The sequence below is a fragment of the Hetaerina americana genome, unplaced genomic scaffold (genome assembly GCF_022747635.1).
Source record: "Hetaerina americana unplaced genomic scaffold, ioHetAmer1.1.p SCAF_2, whole genome shotgun sequence".
Classification (NCBI taxonomy): Eukaryota; Metazoa; Arthropoda; class Insecta; order Odonata; family Calopterygidae; genus Hetaerina; species Hetaerina americana.
Window position 1 is genome coordinate 55,638,378 of NW_027286763.1, and position 24,308 is coordinate 55,662,685.

The following is a 24,308-nucleotide window of genomic DNA, read 5'->3' on the forward strand; positions in this document are numbered from 1 at the left end:
ATAAAATACAGAGCATTCTTGACACAAAGAGTGCATGCAAGAGCTAACTAATCATTTGCAACACTGACCACCTTTTATTACCAATAGTGCTCATATAATCCCTGAACAGGTTCTTCTTATGACTCTCAGGACAGTATTGTCATACTGTATGCTAATGGTTGGAGGATACCAACAAAAAAATATTGTCATTATAACAACATTTATTGACTACATAATTTTTACTGGATTATTGTAATATCATGTATCTGAATAAAGCCTTGATACTGTGAACTCTCGCTAATCAGGACTACTTCATGGGGCCAGGGGATTCATGGGTCAGGCAAAACTTCGATTATCTGGGGTTTTGATGCATGTAACCCCCACAGAATATTTCCCCCCTCGAAACTTATGCGCCTTTGATTGCCACTGACTTCTAATGACTTCATATGATGAATTAGATCCCCAATGAGTAAGAAGATCTATTAAAAATTTCAATAACCTTAAATGAAATATCATGGATTTTCTCATAATAAAAAGCCAACTGTAAATCAAAAATATCATAAAAATGGGAATGAGTACTTCATTAACTCATCAATCAAGTTTATATCAATTATTGAGATAACTAATCAATCAAATAATAGATCAATTATTCAGATTACGAATCTAAGTTTTTAATTTAAATATAGGGTAATTTCTAAAAAACGGATCTAGGTTTCCTTTGTAATTTTTAGATGTAATGTATAGTTGTCACTGCTCTCTGGCATACTTTTTACAACTGGCAACAGTAAGTTTTAATCTCTGTGGTGAAAATATGTAATTTTAATCAGCTGTGGCCAGTAAAATAAATGAATGTAGGCAATTATAAAAGGATGAAAAGTACAAGGCCACAGAATAGCATTCAACATCACAGAAAACTAAATTTTACTTTTTAAATAAAAAATTGAACTTGATTAAAATACCAACAGTATGATTAGTTGTAGAAAAATTTCAATATGCTGGTTTATTTTGGCTATTCCTACTTTTCTGACTGAAGCATTTATGTGGTTTTAGGGATGCTTTGTATCTCAGAAAACACCTGTATTTCAAGTATGTGTAATTTCAGTTAACAAAATTCATTATAAAACAAAACTTTATAATTCATCTAACAAGCCCATTTTTCACAGGGGACCCTGTGACATAAAGTTGCATAAGGGACACTTAAGGATACATTACCCAGATGCTTTCAAATTCTCTCATTCAAATCATAGAACCAATTAAATATTTTGTTAAAAATTCTCAGCTTCTTTCAAAAGCTTATCTTAAAATAGGGCAACATTTCTTACCTTGAGAAATTTTTCATAATTAGCTATGTACTTCTGCTTTAGTTCACCAAGCTTTTTCCTGTGCTTTGCTTTTTCAGACTCTGGTAGCATTTCCCAATATCTAGGAGCTTCTTTCATACGAGTTGCTGGAGGTATGTGAGTGGCATCACTCATGAACGACTTCAGGAATAACTGAAAAGCAGTCCTAAAATGACGAAAAAAAATTGGACTAAAAATTTGTCTTCCATTTTGATGAGAAGTAGTGAACATTTAATTAGCAATTAGTAATGCACACATAGTTAGCATTCTCAAGGTGGAGATTTTTATCCTCAAGTATGGAAGTAGTTCCTGTAGATCATGAGCAACATTTAGGGCAACTGAACATATTTACACTGTATATGCACAAATGTGCCATATGGCCAGTGATGCCAGCTGGTTCATGCATTTTAGATAAATAAAAACAGTAATCCCTGCAGCATGGCACATTTCCTGAAATGTTCAGGGAGGTCTTGTCATGTCGACCCAAAAATTATTTTGAGAACCATAACTAAATCCCAAGAAACTTCAGATTTTTTCCCCAGACTTCCTGTTTCATCAATATTTCCCTTATCACTGGGAACTCTGAAAATATTACTCTTATACATAGTAGTGTAACCATAGACTCACCTTTAAAAACATTCTTTCCTGCTATTTACATCACTTTTTTTTATAAATTGAGAAGTTTTCCATAAGGAGTAAACTTGTCAATTATCCATGGATTATTCATGGATAAGATATATCTTTGAGCAAAAATTTTCCATCTTATAAGATTATCAAGTTAAAACATTTGTTTATATTTTAATGCATGGAAATTCAACGAAATATTTTTCCTTAATACAGTATGACCCTGACTGATAAGCACCAGCCACATGGCATCTATGCGCTATAATGTAGTTGGACTTGCGCTATCATGCAAAATTTACCAAACATATACATCATCATTGGTCGTTCAATCCTAAGATTGGTTGACTGCAGCCCTCCGTCCTACCCTATCTGATGCAAAATGGCTTACTTCATGGTATTTTTTGCAATGTACTTTCTTGCTTATTTGTTCCATGCATTTATCCCTTGGCATTCCTCTTCGGAAATTTCCCTCTATTTTTCCTTTAATTATATTCTTCACGAATCCACTGTGCCTCAGGGTACGGCCAATCCATCTGGTTCTTCTTTTCTCCCAGGTATTCCATAAGGTCCGTTCTTCATCTATTCTTCTGTATACTTCATTTCTTATTTATACTTCATTTCTTTTATCCGTCAATTTGATCTTAAGCATCCTCCTCCAGCACCAGGTTTCGAAGGCCTCAAGTCTTTTCTGGTCTACTTGTCCATGCTTCTGATCCATAGAGTGCCACGCTCCACACGAATGTTTTCACATATTGTTTCTTCGTCTGTAGTTCTATCTTCTTTGAACATAGTAGATGTCTTTTCTTTGTGAACGCTCTATTACGCTGAACTATTCTTCACTTGATGTTAGTAGTACTTCTGTCCCATGCAATGATACTTTTGAGATAGATGAAGGAATCCACTGGCTCTAATTTTTGACCTTTCAGTGTGACTACTGTATTTCACTTCTCCCTTTCACATACTAGGATTTTATTTTTCATCTTGTTTATGTTCAAGTTTTATCTTTGCAGAACTTGATCCAATACATTTAGTGACCTTTGAAGATCCTCCTGGTTATCTGCTATCATTGCAATATCATCGGCATAGCATAGCATGTTTACCTCTCTTCCATTGATCCTAATTCTGTTTAATCCCATGCATTGCACTTCTCTTATTGCCTCCTTCAGGTACATGTTGAACAATACATGTGAGAGGCTGCATCCTTGTCCCATTTCTTCGTTAATTTTTGAATCTTTAAGGCTTCCATCTCTCATTTGCATCATGGCATTTGCAAATGTTTCTTCACCAGTTTCTCTGCTGTACCAGTGTTCCCCTTCTTCATATTTTCATTGATTCCCTCGCAGCAGCCTTCTATCCAATTCTCCCCAACCTTTTTGCATTCTCAGTTGACTTGGTTCTTAAGCTTCTTGTAGAGCCTTTCCTCATCTGGCGATGTTGTATTTTCTTCTTTCTGCTATTAGGTCTTTATCTCTGTCGTGATCCATGGTTCCTTACGGCCAGCTCTCTTTCTCACAAGTTGCTCTTCAGCAACTTCTATGATTGTCCTATTCAGTTCATCCCATCTCTCTTTGGTGCTTCTTCCTCCATCACCTAGTTTGCTGCCAATGGCCGTGGCAAATGTTTCTTCACCAGCAATTTTGAGTCCCACCTTGGATCTTGTTTGATCTTCTTTCTGAATTTTCTATTAGCAAAGTTGGCTCTCTATGATTATTAGGTTGTGATTGCTATTTATGTCTGCACTGGAGTGGCTCTTGCACTGCTTCACCTGGTTCTTGTATCTCCATCTTACTAGTATATAGTCTATTTAGTATCTTGCGATATCCCCTAGCATCTTCCATGTGTACCTCCTTCGTCGATGTTGTTCGAAGAGGGTCTTAGCTAATACCATATTCTTCTCCTTGCAGAATGACTAGTCTTTCTCTTTTGGCACTTCGTTTCCCAAGCCCAAAATTTCCAACGCTTCTTCCCTCTTCTCCTACGACTGTCTTCCAATCTCCCATTATGATGAGATTTTCTTACCCTTTCACCTGTCTAAGGACTTCTTCCATTTTTCTTAGAAATGGCTAGACATCGGCATGGTTACTTGGGCTCTCCTAACTTCACCATCAGAACTCACTTGTTGTACAGCAATATTGCCTTCACTCTTCTATGTCAATGCCTGTGATCCTCCTGCCATCTCCTGAGTACGTAACTCGATATCCGTTTCTCCAGTAGTCATCTGTTCCCGTCCACTTGATCTTGCTAACTCCCAGGATGTCTATACCTACACGATATCAGCTTTCTGCTCACCCCTAAGGATCTTTCATTGCATGTCCCTATCCTGCATCCGTCTTCCCCGACCGATGTAAACACATAAATTCAAAACTGAATTCATTGACTCTATTTCCTTCATTGTGCAACAAGAATCTATCATAAACTATCTAAGCTAAGGATATTAATATTTACATGACATAACACCTTCAACATGTCTATAATGTAGATTTGGTGATGGGTATTGTATTCAATCTAAGACAACCACCAAGTAGCACCATTCCAGCAAAAAAAAGGGTAGATTAAAAGCTAATTTACAAACTTACACAGGTGGAGGTTCAGGTTCTCCTTGATAAAGAGTTTGTTTCCACTCTTTCTTGTTCTTTTTATCCTTGACTGGTGCTGGTGGTTCCTTTTCCTGAGTCTGTAAATAAAAATGGAGTAGTGTAATTTTTGAAACTTTTATTTTTTATGACACATCAACAATTTAAAATCAATGAAAATGATGAATATAATTAACAATTTGTTATTAATATAGTCATTGCACGAAGAAAAATGTTGTGTAAAATAATGGAATTAGTATTGGAAATATATGACATCATCCTGAGATAATAACAGATCAAAGCTATGTTTTAATTTAATACCAGACCAACCCACACGTTTCATCTTATTTGAATTTTGTCCAAAACAAACCTGATGCTAACACTATTTTACAAATGAGTTAAAAAGTTTAAAATGTGTACATAGAAAATTGTAATAACAAGCATAATAATTAATTAAACCAATGAAGTAACTTATGGATTCCCCTAGGTAGTAGAGATGGAAAACCTAAGCTGGTGGAAGACTAGAAGAATTTATTCAGCAGATATGCCAGGAAAGCACCAAATCTTTCAATGAAAACACCTTTTTTTCAGGTTGATTACAATTTAGAAAATTCATAAAACGTCTTGTATATGCACAACTGGCATTAAGGTAGCACAGTCATACAAACTCGATAAATAAATTTATTAATTTTTCCTGAGTGAAACTGGTAATTATTTAAGGCATTTAAAATCTTATTTCAAATCAAATATCTCATGGTGAACGCATTTTAGCAATCCATCAGCACATTTAGCACCATGTTACAATACCACAGCAATTACCACTTTCATAAACTCTTTTGAACTTGGTGTGATGGTATCTACAATTTCACTGCCTTTTATGACCATTGAAGGGCTAATGCGTTCAACTGCTTCAAATTAATTTATCACTTTTGTTTCTGTGATTAATTTCAAAACAGTGGATACACAAAAATACATTGCACTTATCTAGTTCATTTGTTCCATTTTCAAGAACTTCCCTGATAAGCAATGTTTCAGTTGGTTCAACAATATCCATTGCTAATGAAAATGAAAAACCAACATAGAGAAAACAATTTGCAAAAGAGTGGTTCCTTAACATTTTATCAATGCTTTAATCGAATCAAGAAGCACCCGGAAGAAAAATTTGAAGCAATTATGGTGAGGAAGAAACAGATGCTTTATCATCAAAAACAGATGTATATGACTATATGATGTCCCAAGGACTGAATGCTTCTGTAGACTTAAGTTTACTTCTCACTACAGCTTTTCACTTTGCCAAGTTATATTCCAAATATTGCATTTGAAGCCTTAAAAAGTGAAATCAAACAATTATGCTTTGATTTTTTCAAGTAAGTTATTTATATCACATTTAAATATACCAACATAATTAATTTTCCTGAATTCTGTGTTTAAGTTTCTCCTCCAATGTTGAGTTGCACTCTTACAAGTATTGCCCATTTTCCTGGTATTTTCCCTTAAGTGCTCACTGATGGTATAAGCACCGTTTGCCAAGTGTTCCATGCAGTGGCATTCAATCATTTTTTTCAAATATAAATAATTTGAAATTACTGGGAATTGGGATAGGGTTATTAGTCAGAGCAACAACAGAAACAAATAGGATCTTCAAAAAGCACTCTTACTGCCAGAGTGTATCATAGCACGCTTTATATCCAACAAATTCAACACTTTTTCTTTGAGTTAGGGATTGTTTTGTTTTTGTATGGAAATAAACCACTTTATTGATGCCTAATTTATTGAGAAAAAAAGGTGGTCTATGGGTATGTAAAAACCATAAGCTTTACTATCATCTTTTGTTTCCTTATTTTGTTACAATTAAGTAAAACGATATTCTTTGATTTATGAAGGATCTCAGTTTTTCCCGGCGTATTGTATTCAGGAAGTTCTCTCGGGTTTCCCACCGGGTCAGCGTGGTGCACACCACGCTGACCCGGTGGGAAACCCGAGAGAACTTCCTGAATTCTTTGATTTATGCTTGAGAAGGAATGGGTAGCAACAAAAAAATTTCTTACAAGAATAATCTAGCTAACAGCAGTAGCGGAACATAAGTAATGGAGGATTGATAACTGCAAGGAAGGACACTACATATTCCACTTGATGGGATCCCTCAATGGAGGTTCTAAAGAAACCAAACAATTTCACATTGAATAATTTTTAAATAGACGCTCAAGGATTATTATTTAGGATAAAAAGTCACTTTTTTTGACTTGCTATTATTGATCAACCACGTGAGGTCCATTAGTAGGGCAAAAACTATGTGCAATGAGTTCAGAGAACATCAAATTGTAAATCTAAACAAATTACTGGAAATAAACCTCACCTAATCCCTTATTGGAACAATTATGAAGCAGAACTTTCTGTCATTGGCCACAAGGTCTTACCCACAAAATTGTTTAAGAGTAGTGCACAGAACATGAATAAAGAAAATTTTGAATTTGTGAAATGATGCCTGCTCTGTAGTTTCATTTCTGATATTCTATTTTAATAATTATCTGGAGCACATCACCCATTGTTAACTCAGCCCCAAGAATATTAAGCCAAACAAAAATTCTTTGATCATGACTTTCTTCAGATCAAAATGTTTTTCGATAACTTAAGCTTAGCATCACTATTAGCTATATATTTTAAAAACTAATAATCCATAGAGTGAGATTTAATACAAGAGAATAATCTGGCAGGCTTAAAATACTAAACAAGATCTCATAATATATATTATTTTATGTTTAAAAGGTATTTAATTGAATTTAAAAATTAAAGCAATAATTTTCCTCACTTTTGAGTGATTAACCTTCCTCCCACTTGCAGAGGTCGCAGCAGCAGCTTTGGGAGACGCAGAACTGTTTGCCTTGTTGGTAGTCGGCTTTTCCACAGGTGGTTTTTCTGGAGCTGCTTTCTTTTTTCTATGCGTTGTTAAGAGTAATTCTTCCTTCCTCTCATTCTCTGGTAATGATTCTAGATAAGTAGCATATTCCAACTTGTACTGATCTATCATTTGCTGAACCTAAAAAGTACAATAATATTGTAAGAATAACACCTCTAAATTAATAGTGCTTACTTTCCATGGACCACTTCAGAATGATTCTATCAAATCAATATAAAAAACGTTTACCTTGTCATGATACTTCTTCTTGTCAATCACTGAGAGATCTTTCCACATTTTTGAAATTTCCAGCATCCTTCCTTTGGAGTTGTACTTCTTCATTTCATCACTGGCTAACATTATCCGAGAGAATAAACTGTAACCTGAATTAGGTGGCTTTTCTGGTTTACCAGCCAACCTGTGACGATTAAATAACAAATAAAATTTAAATCTTTAATTATTGCTGAACACAATTAACGTAAATGAAAATTATTTTGATCACATTAATGTTTTGTAAAAAGACATTGTGTTCTCAAAACAAGCTAATTTATCCCCAGTCTCACATATTAAGCAAGTGAATGGAAATTTACTAAATTTATGGTGTTATTGCAGTGAATTGTTTTGAAGACAGGTAAAAGTTAACGTTGCAAATATAAAGGAAGGAAAGCTGTGATCCAAACCTATGGTTAGCATAATAGTTCAGAGGAAACAATGGATTATATTTTGAAGGCTGTCTTCTGCCATATCCTGCAGCTGAGAGAGCGTGAGATAATTTTGAGTTTATTTTTGGATACCAAAACAGGAGATATACAGGCAATATAACCGTTTGCTGAAACTGCACATACTAAAATAATGAAGCTACAATATAGCTGGCTTTGTTGATTTTCCTACTATTCTGAACACTTATACCATTATTTATCGGCAATATAAAATATGAATGAAAGCCACACATATTTTCTCGTATTTTTTCTTTATTCATGGGTTGCTCGGTAAGTAAAAAAATGTCAATGACAATTTTCAGCATAAACATGGGAAAAGATGGCCATTCCACAGTAGATGACAAACATACCAAAAGGAAATCAGTTCTTTAGAGAATCATTGAGGTACTCCTTCAAAAAGTTCTCACCAGGCATACCACCTAATTTGACAAAAACTCAAATGTGGCATTTAGTGTTTCAGTGCACACACTGCAGCAAATTCAGGAGTGGTTTGTATGGTTGGGCACAGAAGTAAAAAACTTCTCAATGAAACATAAATACTACACATATACCTGTGTAACAAGCCAATGATATATGAAAACTGCTTTCTGAACTGGATTAGAACAAAATTGCCATGGAGGCAGACATTGTTGTCCATGCAATCTGTGGGATCTAAGATCTTCCTCATGGTGTAGACAAACATTTCCTTGTGTCTTTATTAGCAGCAGTCTTCCAGATTTTATAAGGGTCTTACCAGTACATACAACTATACTCCTGATCGTAACTCATTTGACACAAAAATCCTTCAACACATAACAACAATAACTCATTATTTGGCTTCCATTACTTCCAACCTCCCCTAATCTAATCTAAAATGCCTATTCTTTCTCTACCTCTACCTCACTTTCCCAGAATTCTCCCCTTATTACTACATTCAGCATTCATTACCCCTCAAAGGCCTTCAACCTACAATTATCCTCCTGTCTCAACCATTAAGTTTGGGAGCCATACAAAACTATGTTCCAAATTTAAGTTTTCACTCGTCTTTTGTTTATATCTTGACCTAAGATGCCTGTTATCAAACCTGGCTTCTTTGCAAACATTTCATTACCTTTATTACATTAATGCAATTATTTTTATGCCACCATCATTCTACCCATCCTCATACAAAACATTTTCATCAAAGGTGAACTGTTTCATCTATTCTAATTTGTCCCCCCCAACTTCGATGCTTATTTAGCATTTCTAGTGCTAGAATATCTCATTACCTTCATTTTCTTATGATCAATATCATCCTATCCTATAACATTAGTTATACGAAGTAATAAGAAATAACAGTAGCCCTTTGGCTGTCTGGCAAAGTAACACCTGACCATCTGCAATTGTAACTCATTTGAGGAGTTTACCACAAACTTTCACTCAAGCCTTCCCCATGCCTCCCCTAACGTTTTCTTCACATATATACATTGAAAAGAACATGTGATGTAGACATCACCAATCCCGTCCATTTTAACTCTTGATTCGTTATCCTCGCCCGCACAATCTGTGAAATGTATAGGTTCCAGATAAGTCTTCTACCCTCCCAGTTTACTCTTAAATTCTGTTAATTATGCCCAGTTTACTCTGCAGAATGCCTACTCAAAATGCACAAAGCATAAAAATACTTTATCTTTTTCTACTAGTAACTGCATTACTACAATGGCATACCTATTTCTAGAACAAATTAATTTTTTCATTAGCATTCATGTGCTTTCTTCTCCATCCTTTTTCTGATTAACCCAAGTACTGCCATTGCCACATGTGATATCAAAACAAAGTCCTAACGTGGCTGCTTTATTCTTAAATTTTATTATAATGTTGGTATTAATACTGATTTAACTAAGTCTCCTGACTTAATTCCATCCTCATAAATGCTGCAAATGAGCCTATCAAAACTCTTTCTTCCCTGCTTCCCTAATTTTTGAGTAGTTAAGCGGGGATTTCTTTAGCAACCTTCTTTGAATTCATTTCCCTTTTAGCAATTTTAATTCACTGCCTGGTAGTTCTCATTCTAAGGTAGCCTTATCAAAATCATGTTAGTTTTCTGTATCCCAACTCCCTCGCATATTATATTTATCGTATAGATCCTTTATATACACTACCTATCTTAACAGAACCTCTCAAAACCTTTAATTAATATTTTACCCATTGCACCTCTAATAGTGCAAATAATTTCCTTTCTTACATCCCACAGTTCCTTCACCTTCTTGTATTGTCTTTTTCTACTTACCTTTTCTACTGTTGTTCATTGCTTTCTTTAATCCTTGTTTGGGTTACTCCCACCTTTCACTTACTGGACTCATGTCGTTATCTTTGCTCAGAAATGTATAAATGGACCCTTTGTACGCATTCCTTTTTGCGCCAATTCAGCCTTTTACATCACATTATTTGATTCTCTTCCCTAAGTCTTCTAAATTTAACATTGAAACTTCATTAGCATTAAATTGTAACCCGAATCCAAATCTGCTCCATGGGAAATTGTGCAAGGTTTTATGCTTCCCCAAAATATAGTCTGCCATGTACCTGTATCCCATTGCCTTTTCCATGCATATGTAAATCTCCTGTGTTGCCAAAACCAGACATTTTTAATAATTTATCTATATCCCCTTAAAAAATCTGTAGTTTTCTACCCACATTCATTCCTTCCTCCTAAACCACTCTTCTACCTCACTCCTATCTCCTCTTTACCTACCTCACCTTGAAATGACTTTAGTCTAGCTCTTATCCTTTGATATATCTGGGAAGGGTGGCCTAACTAGGAGGACTTATCAAAGCTCCAGCCAGCACGGCTTTATGGGTTATAGGAACACACAAGCCCTTCTACCACATCAAGGTTTTAGTCTATGGGGTGGGGAAACTGTCAGATTCTAAATGTAAATATAAGGCAAATATGTTTTTTTTCCAACAAATCCCACAAAATCCCCTTGAATACTTTCCTCCAAATGTTGAATGAAGCATTTAACTCTTAAAAAGTCATACAGACATAAGAACTACCGTAAGCAATTAAGGAAAGGCAGAAAGATGACATACACGGAAAAGAAAATATATATGCTACAAGATCGTACAGTATGAAATGCATAAGATTAATATGAATGCAAAATTATTATGTAGAAGTTCACATAAGCAGCCATCACTTAATATATTATTCAACTAACCTTTCTTTCAATTGCTTTTCTTCTTTGGTAAGTACTGGTTTTAAGGGCTGAGGCACAAAATTGGGATTTTCTTTCATATAAACTTTCAGTTCTGCCTGTAAAAGCAACATTGTGATTAAACATACTTTCCACATTTAACTGTATAACGTATCATGTTCATTCCAAGAATTAAGTGTTCATTACTTGGTAGCGAGCTTCATCTTCCAGGGCACGATTAATCCAAATGAGTTTCTTCTTATCACTAACACCTTTCCACATCTCTTTACACTTCTCTTGTCTAAAGTCTGGGTCATCTCTGTGAGTTTTCAGCTTCTCTAAATAATACAGCTGTAGGAAAATCAACTTTAGTATTAATCAACCCAATCAGTATTGGTGTGCACATGAGAAGTAAATGAACTCAAAATGGGGTTAATCAAAGGCCAAAACCAAAGAAGGAGAAGAAAATCGCCTTAATTTTAAGGCAAGTAATAAATTTACTATCATGAAAATAAACACTACTCAAGCGATAAGAATAAATAAAAAAAACAGTAATATTCAAAGCACATTAACAAAAAGCTACCCTGAATGCCTTTGGAATATGACTAATGGTAAAGGTAATAAAATGGTGTTATTACCTTGTTAGCACAGCAGTATACACAGTAATAGCAGCAAATCTAGGTTATATATGTACATCTATATATATACATACATATATATACACACATATATATATATATATATACACATACATACATATATATATATACACATTTTTTATACACATGTCAGAGAATTGTATATACATATACATGTCAGAAAATTTAAATTTTTAGACATTAACCCTTTTAGTGCCAGTCGGTTAGGTTTGTGAGATGAATGCACCGGGCTGATCTATTAGCAGGGTGTTTATTCACTTGCACCTCTACTTTTCTGTGCGTCACAAAGCTTTTGCAGACAATGTTTAGTATTTTTTTATGCTTTCTTATCATTGCTAACAAATTTTCGAGATGAAAATGATATGAGTTCATATTTTGGTTACTTGAACATTAGGAATTTTGTGCATTGTAGCCTATGGACTTTTCCTGCATTGTAGATGCTGTATCAACATAAGCTATACATATGAACATATATTGCATTATGCCTCTCTATATTACTTACAAGCTTGTCTTTGCTATGCAGCTGTCTTTGTAGCAAGCACCTTGTTGTCCTAAGCACTTTTCAGATGACACATGATAATTCATTTAAATTGAAATTATACATTTCCTCTTTGCTCTGGTATGGGATTCTCCATAGTATTCATTCTTTTGGATTTCCTTTGCAAAAAAACTAATATCTTTGGCATAGAGTTCCCGTTTGAAGATTTTGTCAGAGAAGTAGTCGCTGATTTCCGGGAAGATGTTTGCGGGTAAGTATTTGAGAACAAAGATAACCCTCCGAAATCCCATTGTGTGTATCAAGAGCTACCCGGACCTAAGCATGCACCCCTCCACTACAGCTCTGATGATTTATTAATTTGAAGTTTAATTTATATTGTTTTAAATGCTCTTTTGAAAATATTGGTAAAAGAGACAAATGCTTACATAAATAATTTTCTTATAGCATGTGCAAATCTATCTCTTGAATCATGTTCACATAAATGGACAAATATAATTTTGTCTGAGCTGAAAGGCTTCATTGCTTGCATTATATATATGGGTGTAATTAGGCGACCTACAATAACTACCAACTGGTTTTCTCACAAATCCTGATGTCTCAAATGGTTCCATGTACCATGTTGATACCAAGTAGATCCATGCTGATAGAAAATATCCCGCTGGACCTGGATATGGCACGTGCCAAAATTCAACCCCTCATTGATTGTGCCACTATCTTGCTCAGATACCAACCAGTACACTCCGCAAATGCAGTTGAGTGTTCATGAGAGCTTAGTTATAAGGAAGAACCATACACAACTGTTGCAGTTTCTACCAAATAAGCACCACAATCGGTGAAATATAAAATTTTCAATGTTCAGTGACTCTGTTGTTAACTATTATTTGGCATTTTCTATATATTACTTTCTTTGTGTGTACATGTTTAGGTGCAAAATTAATTTATACATGTATGTAAGTGTATATATTTTTTTGGATGTGCTTATCTGTGCATAATATAAGTCTGTCTGTCTCTATGTATTTAAGTGTATGCATGTAATTATTAATTTAAGGCTCTTATAATAAGTATATGACGATGGGTTAAAGGGAAGAAGGGACCATTTGGTTTCAATTTTGCCCAAATAAAGACCTCTATCAATCTACACATGGGAGTAAAGTGGAAAGTAGATAAAATTATTGAAAATATGGGAACTACCTAAGAAAAGATTATCATATTTTCATGGATAATTTTTTTTATGTCTGAACCACAGGCTAACTAATTGCAAGAGCTAGGATGCTAGTGCATGTTGCTGGTGCCATTCGTAGAAGTGGGAAATTGCTACTAAAACAACTGACAGAAAAATTAGCTGTAGGAGTTAAGATATTATTCCGCCAAGGCCCCATTCTCGCTGCAGCCATGACCGAGAGGAAGTCACATTTTCCAGTTATCTTATTATTCACTATTACCAAAGAAGAAAACATTATACACTCACTCAAACATAGACGTAAAAATAACGTGTTAGTGAAATCATCAATTATACAACCACAGAATGATTGCATGGGTGGAATCGACACATCTGACATAATGCTGTTCATATTTTCACGACTGTTCCTCAACAGTTTTGTAGTTTACAAAGAAATCATCCCATCTGATAAAAACCCAATAAATTATCAGCATTTTACTATTAGCATTGTTGAAGATCTTGGAAATAAATGACTCCAAGAAAAAATAACAAATTTAGGAAATTGGAGGAACATGTCAGACAATACAAGAAGCCATTGAAAAATTTTATTTGTCCAGCAATCAAGTTTTTACAACTGTTACACTTGATATAGAACACGTCAGGGTTAAGTCACAAAATGCACACAATGGATAAAAGACACATATCAGGAATTATTAAGAAATTCAGCAATTGAATAAAACATTTTTAATTTGAAGAACCTAAGAAGATTGACTTAAAATGCAGCCACACTTTTTTGGGTCTTAAACTCAGCTGGGAGTTTATTATAAAGTTAAAGGTCCATAAAATTGGACCAGCATCTGCATTTTTTGAGCATAAATATAAAATATGCAGCTGCTCATTATGCATTGTAGAATATTTATGGATATCGCAATTTTTCACATACTCTGATAGATTTCTTTCTGTATGTACTCCTACATGAAAAATATAAATACATTGCACTGGGAATACATCCAATGTTTTAAACGGGATGGCAAGGGGCATTGTGTTTAGCCAAAGTAATGAGCTGAATGGCTCTTTTTCGGACCCTGAAAATGGCTAAGCCTTAGATGGTGAACCCCAGTAAAGATACTATATGCTATGTGATAATAAAATTCTCCATAGTTAAGCGCACAGAGAACAGCAACTGAAACAGTAGATCTAATAGACCTTATTAAGAAGCAGGCTTAGGTTAATTTACTAGTTAAAGTATTTATGTGTTCATCCCAAGAGATTTGAAAATTGATGTGGAAACCCAAAACTTTAGCATTTGGTACCTGTGGGATCACCTTCCCATCAACTTCACCAGAAAGTACTTTGCTTGCTTTATTTTTATTTGCAAAGCATACTAGGTGAGAATTTTCTATTTTCAAACCTAGGAAATTACGATGATACCAGGAAAGTAAGGTGTGGCCAACCTGTTTGCACTTAAACTATCAATTCATCAAAAGTAGGCGATATAATGATAATATTGGTGTCATCAGCATATAACAAGGGGGTAGCACCATTTGTGTAATGAAAACTATCAGCAAGGTCATTTATATAAGAAAAAAAAAGAAAGGCCCCAGAACAGAGCCTTGAGGAACACCTTGATTAAAGACCTTACTTGGGGAAACAAAAGAAGTACCATTTTCAGAAATAACTACGTGCTGTATTCTATCAAATAGGTGGGATTTAATACAAGTGATAGCTATGCCATGAATATTCATCCTGTTGAATTTCTTGGGAAGTAATTGGTGGTCGCAGCCTAGCAGCAACTTCCATATTTTTATCTAGAGCATCTTAAGTCTGGGTTATTAACTGATAGGTGGCAGAAGATAAAGATTTCTGTTCCCTAAAACCATGCTGAGATGGTGACATGAGATTGGAAACCTTTAGGTAAGGTAATTAACCTGATATAGAATGCCTTCTCAAATACGAGGGGGGACCCAAAAATAACAGGAATGTTGGTATCGATTCTTTAGTTCTCAAGATATTTACATTAAATAAGTATTCCCCATTGACCACAGTGCACTTCTCCTAACGATGCTTCCATTGTTCGAAACATTTCTGAAATTTATTTATCAGGATGTCCTTTAGGCCTTCTAGCGATTTTTGTTTTATCTCCTCAAGTGTCAAAACGCTTTCCTTTCATGTCCCTTTCGAGTCTGGGGATCAAAAAGAAGTTACAGGGAGCTAAATCTGGTGAGCAGCAGGGTTGGACAATCGATGTCATGCCATTTTTTGTCAAAAACTGCATCATGGAGAGGACGGTATCAGCCGGCATGTTGTCATGATGGAAGAACCAGTTGCCTGTGTGCCAAAGATCTGCTCTTTTCTTCCGGATACCCTCCCTCAATCTCTTCAAAACCTCCAGGTAAAACTTCTGGTTGACAGTTCAACCTCGGAAAACGAACTCCGAGTGCACAATACCTCTGCAATCGAAGAAACAAAGGAGCATTGTCTTGATTTTTGATTTAACTTGGCAAGCTTTTTTTTGAACAAGGAGAGCCAGCTGACTTCAATCGGCTTGATTGCTGCTTTGTTTCAGGATCGTATCTATACACCACGATTCATCAGCAGTAATCACCTTGGAAAAAAATCAGGGTCCTCTTTGAGCTGATTTTGTAGCTCAAAACATGCCTGAACTCTACGCTTTCTTTGCTCGTTAGTGAGATGGAGAGGGACAGATTTGGCTGCAACCTATTTCATATGCAAATCTTCAAATAGAATCCTCTGAATTGAACTCCATGAGACTGCAGACATCTCTCAGAGTTGAGCCTCCGTAGCAGTCATTGGTTGAACTTTCCACACATGAATACAAGATTTTTTTGATGTACCCATAAATGAAGTCACTAATGTCTTCCACCTTTCCATGCATGATTTTACAGCACCTTGCTCTCGAGTGCTTCACATCTATAAAACAATCATTGTCGCCCGCGTCACTAAAAGACGATTTCGAATCATCTACTAATGCACCCTCACACTTAAGGAAGAAGTAGAACTGGAAAGCACAGAGAGCAAATCCATTTGAGGTATAAGACTATCACTAGGCACCTTGTTTTTAAAACTTGGTCGGGATAAGGCATCATCGCCGCATACACTTTTGACTGCATCTACGAAGGCTTTTTCACCAACGGAGTGAGATAATTGCATCCAACATGGTTCCGAGACCAAAGTAGGTCTTGTGGTCACCTTTAAGCCAGCTAAATCACTTTTCAATATTGGCTGCCATTTTGGACAACGAGACCTTAGATATCCAACAGGTTAAACACTTCCAAAAATGTCTGTCGTCCTTACGTGCTCATTAACATACAGCAGCAAGGTTAAAGATTCGTGAACTTTAAATGGAAAATATAAGAACAAATATCGCAAGAAACCATTTGATCCAGCCATTCAAAAACTTTTGTACAGAAGCTATACAGACTTTTGCCACCATGACGCGCATGAATGGTACGAAAAATACCTGAAAAAGAGGACTATTTTGTGAGCAGAAAAGGAGTGAGATAGGGAAAGGTAAGCAAAAAAGAAGCCATAGAATATGTAATAAATGTGGGAAAGGTCTTCATGTTGCATGTTATCCCAAACATAGGATTAACCGTCAACTTATGTCTGAGGGACTTGAGTACATATTCCGGTAGATTCAATGTAACTATTTCAAAAATAATGTCAAAAGCATTTAACTGTTTTTGTGAGCTATGTAATAATGGTAGACTCTAATGGTGACAACATTATCAATGTAAAAAATTATTGATGACAAATTTTCTGACCAGAAAGTAAAAGATAAAATAAAAAAAGTTAAATTATATAATTTTACTAAATGGGTAGAAAAGATAACAACATCATTGAATTTTTTTTATCATACCTGTAACTATTTAAAGTGGGTACAAAAAAATTAGCTAAAACACATTCATATAAGGCTTTAAATTTCTAAGGGCAAACCTACAAATTCATCAAAACAGCCCTAGCATTTTTCTTACACGAGGGAAATGAGGCTGGCACTAAAAGGGCTAAAATAGAGGGTGACTCTACATGTCACATGCCTTACTCTATGTTTTCAGCACAAAAAAAAACAAACAAACGGAAACTCATAAAATTTACACAGCTTTTAAGGTTACACATTATTTACCCACTGTTTAACCAAATACTGAATGCAAATAAAGGCATGTCAAAATAAATTTAGGAAGTTAAAGGAAGATAAATGAAACTAAAACACTTCCACTATATGTATTATTGTCTAGCTAAAAAAATACTTGTAAGCCATTCATTCAGAAAATAATAAAATTTTTTCATAATTTTATAATTAAAATAGAAAAATTATTTTAAGTTGCAAGATTTATTCTAATCTCTTACAGAGCCCACAACTTTTAATTATTATTTTATTTTTAAAATTAAAATTTTAAATTATCACTTTCCCTATTCGTGGCCACCCTGTTTTATTTAAGCTAAATTTTAAGTTCCTTTTCCTCAACTTTAAATGAAAGAACAGCCAAATGGTTTTCATGATGCACAGAAACTGAAGAGACAAACTAATTTTTCCTAAGCTGACCTTAAATGGTGTACAAGGTCTGCGTGGCCCAGGTTCCATTTGAGGTGGTGGCTTATCCTTAGGAGTACTTTTGGGTACCATTTCAGGATGAAGACGACTGGAAAGAAGCGAACACAAATTGTTGGTAAAGTACCTTAAAGAGACTTGGTGGACAGAAGATGATGTGACATAAGCATATCATCAGATGGCAATTGTTACATTTCAATCAAGCTTTCTCATTGATGAGATCAATAAATTTAGGTAATTATAGTGTCCAAATGACTAAAAAGATGGTGATCATGGTGTAAACAAGTTTTAACACCATGAACGACTCACTCAATAGAGTGATGAACTGATGACTCCTTTTTAATTTAGTGATCATCTAAACTGCAATAATTTCATGATTTCCTTTCAATGCAACCATAATGCATGTAATGCTGGTCTGTTAGAGAGCCTAATTTCCCTTCCTTTGTCTCCCAATGCCCTCCCATCTTCCTCATCCTATCAACCTCCACTACTTTGCTATGCATTGGCCATTGATATTGCTAGCTCCTGTAAGTTACTGACTGTTTGAGCTAGCTGGCTGTTTTTACAGTGATACCAACTTGCTGAACAAGCTCACTGCTCTGAATGCCCATGACTCGTTAATTGAGCTCACTGGTTTTTATGCTCAAGACATTAAATGAGTTCCCTCCTTAAGATGCACCCTAATTACTGAATATTTTATTAAAAGAAATCTGTTGGTATCTTTTCCAAATATTTCCTTGGAATGGCTGGGTTGGCCAAGTAAGGCTCATAGGACTAGATAGAGTTATGAGTCAAGCCTTAGGGGAAGGAGTGAAGGAACAGAATGGTAGAGAGAGAGATTGGGCAGAGGGGAGAGAGAGAGTGAATGAAAAAGTGAGGAAGTGAAGAGATTTATTTTGAATAGAGAATGGATGGATCATGGGGGCTAATGAAACATTGCGCTGACCTCAGTAGGGAGCCAACACAGCCACCTCAACTCACTCCAGTTGGCAGGTATCTAAGACCAGCTGCCTATCACTATCCTCTTCATGGGTCTAACTTGTCTGGACAAATAATGAAGAAAAGATATTATTTTATTCTATAATATTATTAAAAATAAAGCTATTTTATAGTAACATCCCCTCCCATGGACTACAACGATGGCATGGTGGAAGGGCTTGGGTGTTCCGACGATCCCTAGAGCTGTACTGGCGGGAGCAATGATAATTGCTCCTGGTAGGGTCACCAATGCCAGATAGGTTGAAGGTTAGGAGCCGGATGATAGACAGTCTACGCAGTCTGTTCCTCAGTGAGGCAGCTGCAAAGGTGTCACGTTAAAAACACTATTACGAAAGGCAATGGGAAACTATCTCTATTATTCCCACGACTTTAATGATTGACAGTATAGAGAAAAAGAGTCCTGCCAACCATGGGATTTGGACCAATTGTTATGTCGTGCCCGGCAGCTGGAGAGGCTTGTGCAGTCGTTATCTCACCAAAGTATTGCAAAGCAAAAATAACAGCAGTAGGACAGAATATGCCAAAAAAGAAGACTGAATCAGTAAGAATAAGAACCTGGAATGTTAAGAATATGTTGGGGGCAGGAAAATTTGAGAATATAAGGGGAGAGATGGAAGGATAGCAGGGATTACTGGAGGCATCTTTGGGGAGTAATATACAGTGGAGGGGAAGAAAGTCAATGAGCGGTAGCCATAATATTGAATTATAAGGTAGGAAGAAGCGAAGTCAACATACAGAAAGATAAAGCAGGGGTATAGGGTTAGGAAATGGAATGTAGAAGTATTAACAGGAATGACAAGGAAGGAATATCAGCAGGCTGAAGATATACTCTGGAGAGAGAGAAAAGAGCTGAGTACAATCAAAGAAAAAATGGAAATATATATTAAAAAAAGGATACCATGGATCACGGATGAGATGATTAGAAAGATAAATGAGAGACTGAAATGGAAGAACATAAACACAGAGTTGGGCAGAAGTACAAAGAGTTAAAAAATAGATGAGATGGTTAAAAAATAAAGCAAAATAAGGGTGGTGGAGGACGCAGTGTACAGATATGGAAAAATTGCATAGGATGGGTAAAATTGGTGTGCTACACAAGATGATTAAAACACTATTGGGAAGTAAGAAGAGAAGATCAGCGTTAACAATTACAGATAAGTTGGGTAAGATAATAATTGAAACAGAAAAGATTCAAGAATGATGGAAGGAATACATAGAAGAACTGAACGGTAAAGAATAAATCCCCCAATCACATCTTCCTACTTCTGCCATAATTTGAGCGCACTATTTTCTAACTGATATCACCTCTGAGTACCAGGGATAGTCCAGGACCTTGAGCTAGATTTGGCAACAACTTAAATCCCAAATTAGTGACGCCATAAAACATTGAAATACTCAAAAGTATAGTGTTGATATAAGATCATTGAACAGCAAAATTACTTACTAGAACTCCTCCAATTTTTCTTCATATTCTCTTCTCTCTTCAGCTGCTTTATCAACATATTTTTGCTTTTTCTTTTTTGATAAGCTTTTGTACATTAAGGCTATATGCTTGGATACTGCAGTCTAGAAGAAAAAATAATCATATGTAAATATTTTAAAAGAAGAAAATGACTCAAAATCAAATGCCTTCACATAAGAGTGAAATTTAAAAATTTGGTGTAAAATGTCTATATCATTACAGGTACAATGGAATCACTCAAAGCAAGCATAATTCACTCCAAAATTTGTCTTGTTAAGCAAAACACTCATTAAGTGAAACAATTTTCCCACATAAATTAAAACCGCTGCCTTATTTGGGCGATGCTTCTCAATATATGATGCAACAGTTCTCGTACTTTCGCATGACCTCCCACATAACATTTAGCCAGCTCTTCCAGACTTAACAATTCTTGAAGGATTGGTGTTTCTGAATGATGATCAAGTAGGAGTTTAATTTTCAAATTGCTGTTTGCATTGGCACAAAAGCAGCATGAGACAGTCTTTCTTTGGCTTGTGGCTGGGCAATGAATTCTCCTCTGCTGTTATATAGGTTTGCTTCAGCATCATCTTCAAAAGAGACATCTTGTCACAATTAAGAACCTGTTTTGGCATATAATCCTTTAGAGTCTATGAGCTTCTTGAAGTCATCGATGATGTCCTCTGCCGCCTTTGAGTTGCAGTTTGCTGCTTCAGCATTCCTCACAAGTCTGCAGATGCCAATTCTTCTATTTCACTTCTTGAACCATCCATGGCTTCCCTCAAATACTTTTCCTTTTGCCATTGATGGTCCTGGCATTTTCTTCTTCAATTCTGCCTTCTCACAAAGGATGCTCTCTTTAATATTGCTCATCTATTATCCATATGAGAAAAAATCTTTCAACAATGCTAAGAATACATAACTGTAGCAAAGATATTCTTGTTGATCCCTTAGAGTCATATGTCTCCTTAATTTTGTCATTGCTCTGAGGATAGTGCAAATGATTGTTGTTGACATTGTATATGAGCACTAGATCACCCATGCTCACACCTCTTTCTTGCTTTTCATTGATTTTACTTTACATTTCTAGTTATTTTTACTCTCTTGATGCCGTTTTCTTGTGGCATTTTCCCTGGGGACGTCTAAATTAAAAACTATGCACATATTATTAAAACCTTGTAAAAAGGTGTAATCACTAATAACATTAAGATACTGGTGGAAGGAGGGCTAACTACAAACTGAAGCAGCAACTGAGCAATTATTCTGGATATTTCCTTCTGCTCGCCACTTGTTATGTGAGGTTCCACTGTATCGCACATTAAAAACACCTAAAATACGATAAATTTAATCTAGTTATTTGTTAAAATTCATTATACAATGAAAAACAATGAGCATTCACTCCATAATGCTTTAAATGAAGAAGTAACAAGAAGGAAGAGTCTCATATAAGTTTAGGTCAAGGATTATTTCCAAACCAACTTCGCTTACTTAGTAACTCTTCTAAAAATATTCAATAAATGCTTGACGTACACTATTTTTTTGCTTTACCTTCTCACAACATTTGTCTCTACACTAAAAATAAATTTCAAAATTATTCTAGCTCATAAAATTACTATCAGGCAAATATAATTTTAAATTGGATTACTTTCCACTGGCATGCAACCATTCACAATGAAGCATTCCTTTTTTTTCTTCAGTCTAACTTAATTTTTCCTTTATTTCTTGGTGGGCCCTGGTGGCAGTGGGGTAATATTCTTGCCTTCAAACCCAGAGGTTGCAGGTTAAAGCCCCACCTAGGTGGGTTTTTCCCCTACCTAGGGTTCAGGTGTTTGTAATTGTGTTTTTCTTACATATGCAATTGTTTATAGCACGATGTTAAGGGACAAAAGTGTTGTTTTCAGATTAATAGTAAAAAAATTACAAAATAAAAGGTATAATTTCATTTATTGCATGTTCTAGACAAAAAATAATTTTTATTGAGATTACTGTGCACAATATCAAATTCAGCCAAATAAATCAATCCAAATATAGTGTTGGCAGATGAGTGCTACCAGCTAGCCTATCTTATCCCAAAAATATTACATGCAATTTTTTCTGTAATGTACTGAAACCTGAAGAATGGTGAAAATGTGTCATGTGAAATTACTACACAGATTTGAATATTAAGACTACTTACTTAGACATTTTTACAGAAAAACACAACCGGTCTGATTCAATGTCTGAAATAGTATTTATCACAGTAGCATAAGAGGGAACCTCTCATTTTGCCTAATTATAGTAAAAATCATTATGCAATAGCCATGATATGAATAACTTTATTCCATAAAAATTAAGCATTTCATTTTATAATGGCAATCTATCGAATACACAGCTGTTTAAGGTCTGGGATATTTCATGCTTATTTTTAAATACTCCTACATCCCTGTCATCATAATAGGAATTAGTTTGATAGGAGAAAAATGTACCACAAAATTCACCAAGAATGAAATACTGCAATGCAATGTCAATGCAATCAATTAGTAGAGTATAAAACCAAAGCAATTATTGCCATGTGAATGTAGAGCAAGGGAAATTTTATTTTGCATTTATGAAAAGCACAAGTTTTCTAAATGAATAGGTAAAAGTAATTCATTATAAGGGTGCACATTCAGAAATATGGTTACAATTGCAAGGCTTACCATTTCCAGCCCTGGGTGTTCTTTAGCCACCTTATCTTTCTTCTCTAGATAAAATAACATATAAGTTGAGAGTGGCCGCCTTGGCAGATCTGGATGTCTGTTCTGAAAAAAGTATTTTACATTTGAGTTCAGGTTTACTCTAATCCAGCACTATGGTTAACGATCACACTTATCCAATAGCCCTAGCAAACATGAGTTTAGAACATTTAGGCCATGGAGAGCTAAATAACTCTTAATAAATGAAGATTGGAAGGAGTAATAATTACAAAAAGGAATAAAAATTCTACACTAAGTTTAAGGTGTAGAGAAGAAAAATAGATTTGAGAGGGCAAATATAAGATATCTATAACACTACACTTGAGATGGAAATAAAATATTTCATCACAATCTCAGTTTACCCCCCTTAGCTTTAACCATTCCGGGTTTTATTCAATCTTAGTATCGCTGCATGAGTATTAGTGATAGATGACATTAAAATTATTAGCATAACTAAAGAAAAATGTTTGTTTTCAAATGGAATAATATTCTTCAGCAAACAAACCAGTATAATTTAAGAATCATACATAATTTTTTGAGGAAAATTTAATTTTTTATATTAACTTCTGTAGAAATTTATATGAGAGCATGAAGAAAGCAAGGGATTCAAGTAAATTCTAACATCGGAAAGTACTTGAAAATGGTTCATTATGCTTTGCCTGCAGAAGCCAGTGACTTTGTACAGGTTTTTTGTTTAAAATTATATTTTTGCTTCAAATGTAAATGATTGTTTCACCTTTTTGTAATTCTAGCAGTTTACTTTAATAATTGATTGTATTTGATATCTTTTAATCCACAAAATACCAACAGTAATACCACAAAACCATCTTCCCCATCAATACTTCTAAGTCTTTGAAGTAAAAAAATGAACACCTTAAATACAGTAACAACAGATCCTGCGTGATGACCATTATTGTATTACATCATTCCAGAAAGCAGTGCATGTGAAAAGTTGTTTGCAAAATTATT

General features: G+C 35.1%; 1 protein-coding gene across 2 annotated transcripts in view; it reads right to left on the reverse strand.

Annotated features, from left to right (window-relative positions):
• The window catches only part of LOC139687447 (nucleolar transcription factor 1-A-like), a 49,348-nt gene that overhangs the window by 9,575 nt on the left and 15,465 nt on the right, over positions 1-24,308 (reverse strand). For both annotated transcript variants that reach the window (XM_071584607.1, XM_071584608.1), the window contains exons 5-13: positions 23,304-23,405; positions 20,611-20,732; positions 18,162-18,258; positions 11,488-11,631; positions 11,305-11,399; positions 7,662-7,830; positions 7,326-7,553; positions 4,520-4,617; positions 1,302-1,485 (exon numbers count right to left, since the gene is read on the reverse strand). In XM_071584607.1, the coding sequence (XP_071440708.1) occupies positions 1,302-1,485; positions 4,520-4,617; positions 7,326-7,553; positions 7,662-7,830; positions 11,305-11,399; positions 11,488-11,631; positions 18,162-18,258; positions 20,611-20,732; positions 23,304-23,405 (1,239 nt within the window). The remainder of the gene's footprint in view (positions 1-1,301; positions 1,486-4,519; positions 4,618-7,325; positions 7,554-7,661; positions 7,831-11,304; positions 11,400-11,487; positions 11,632-18,161; positions 18,259-20,610; positions 20,733-23,303; positions 23,406-24,308) is intronic.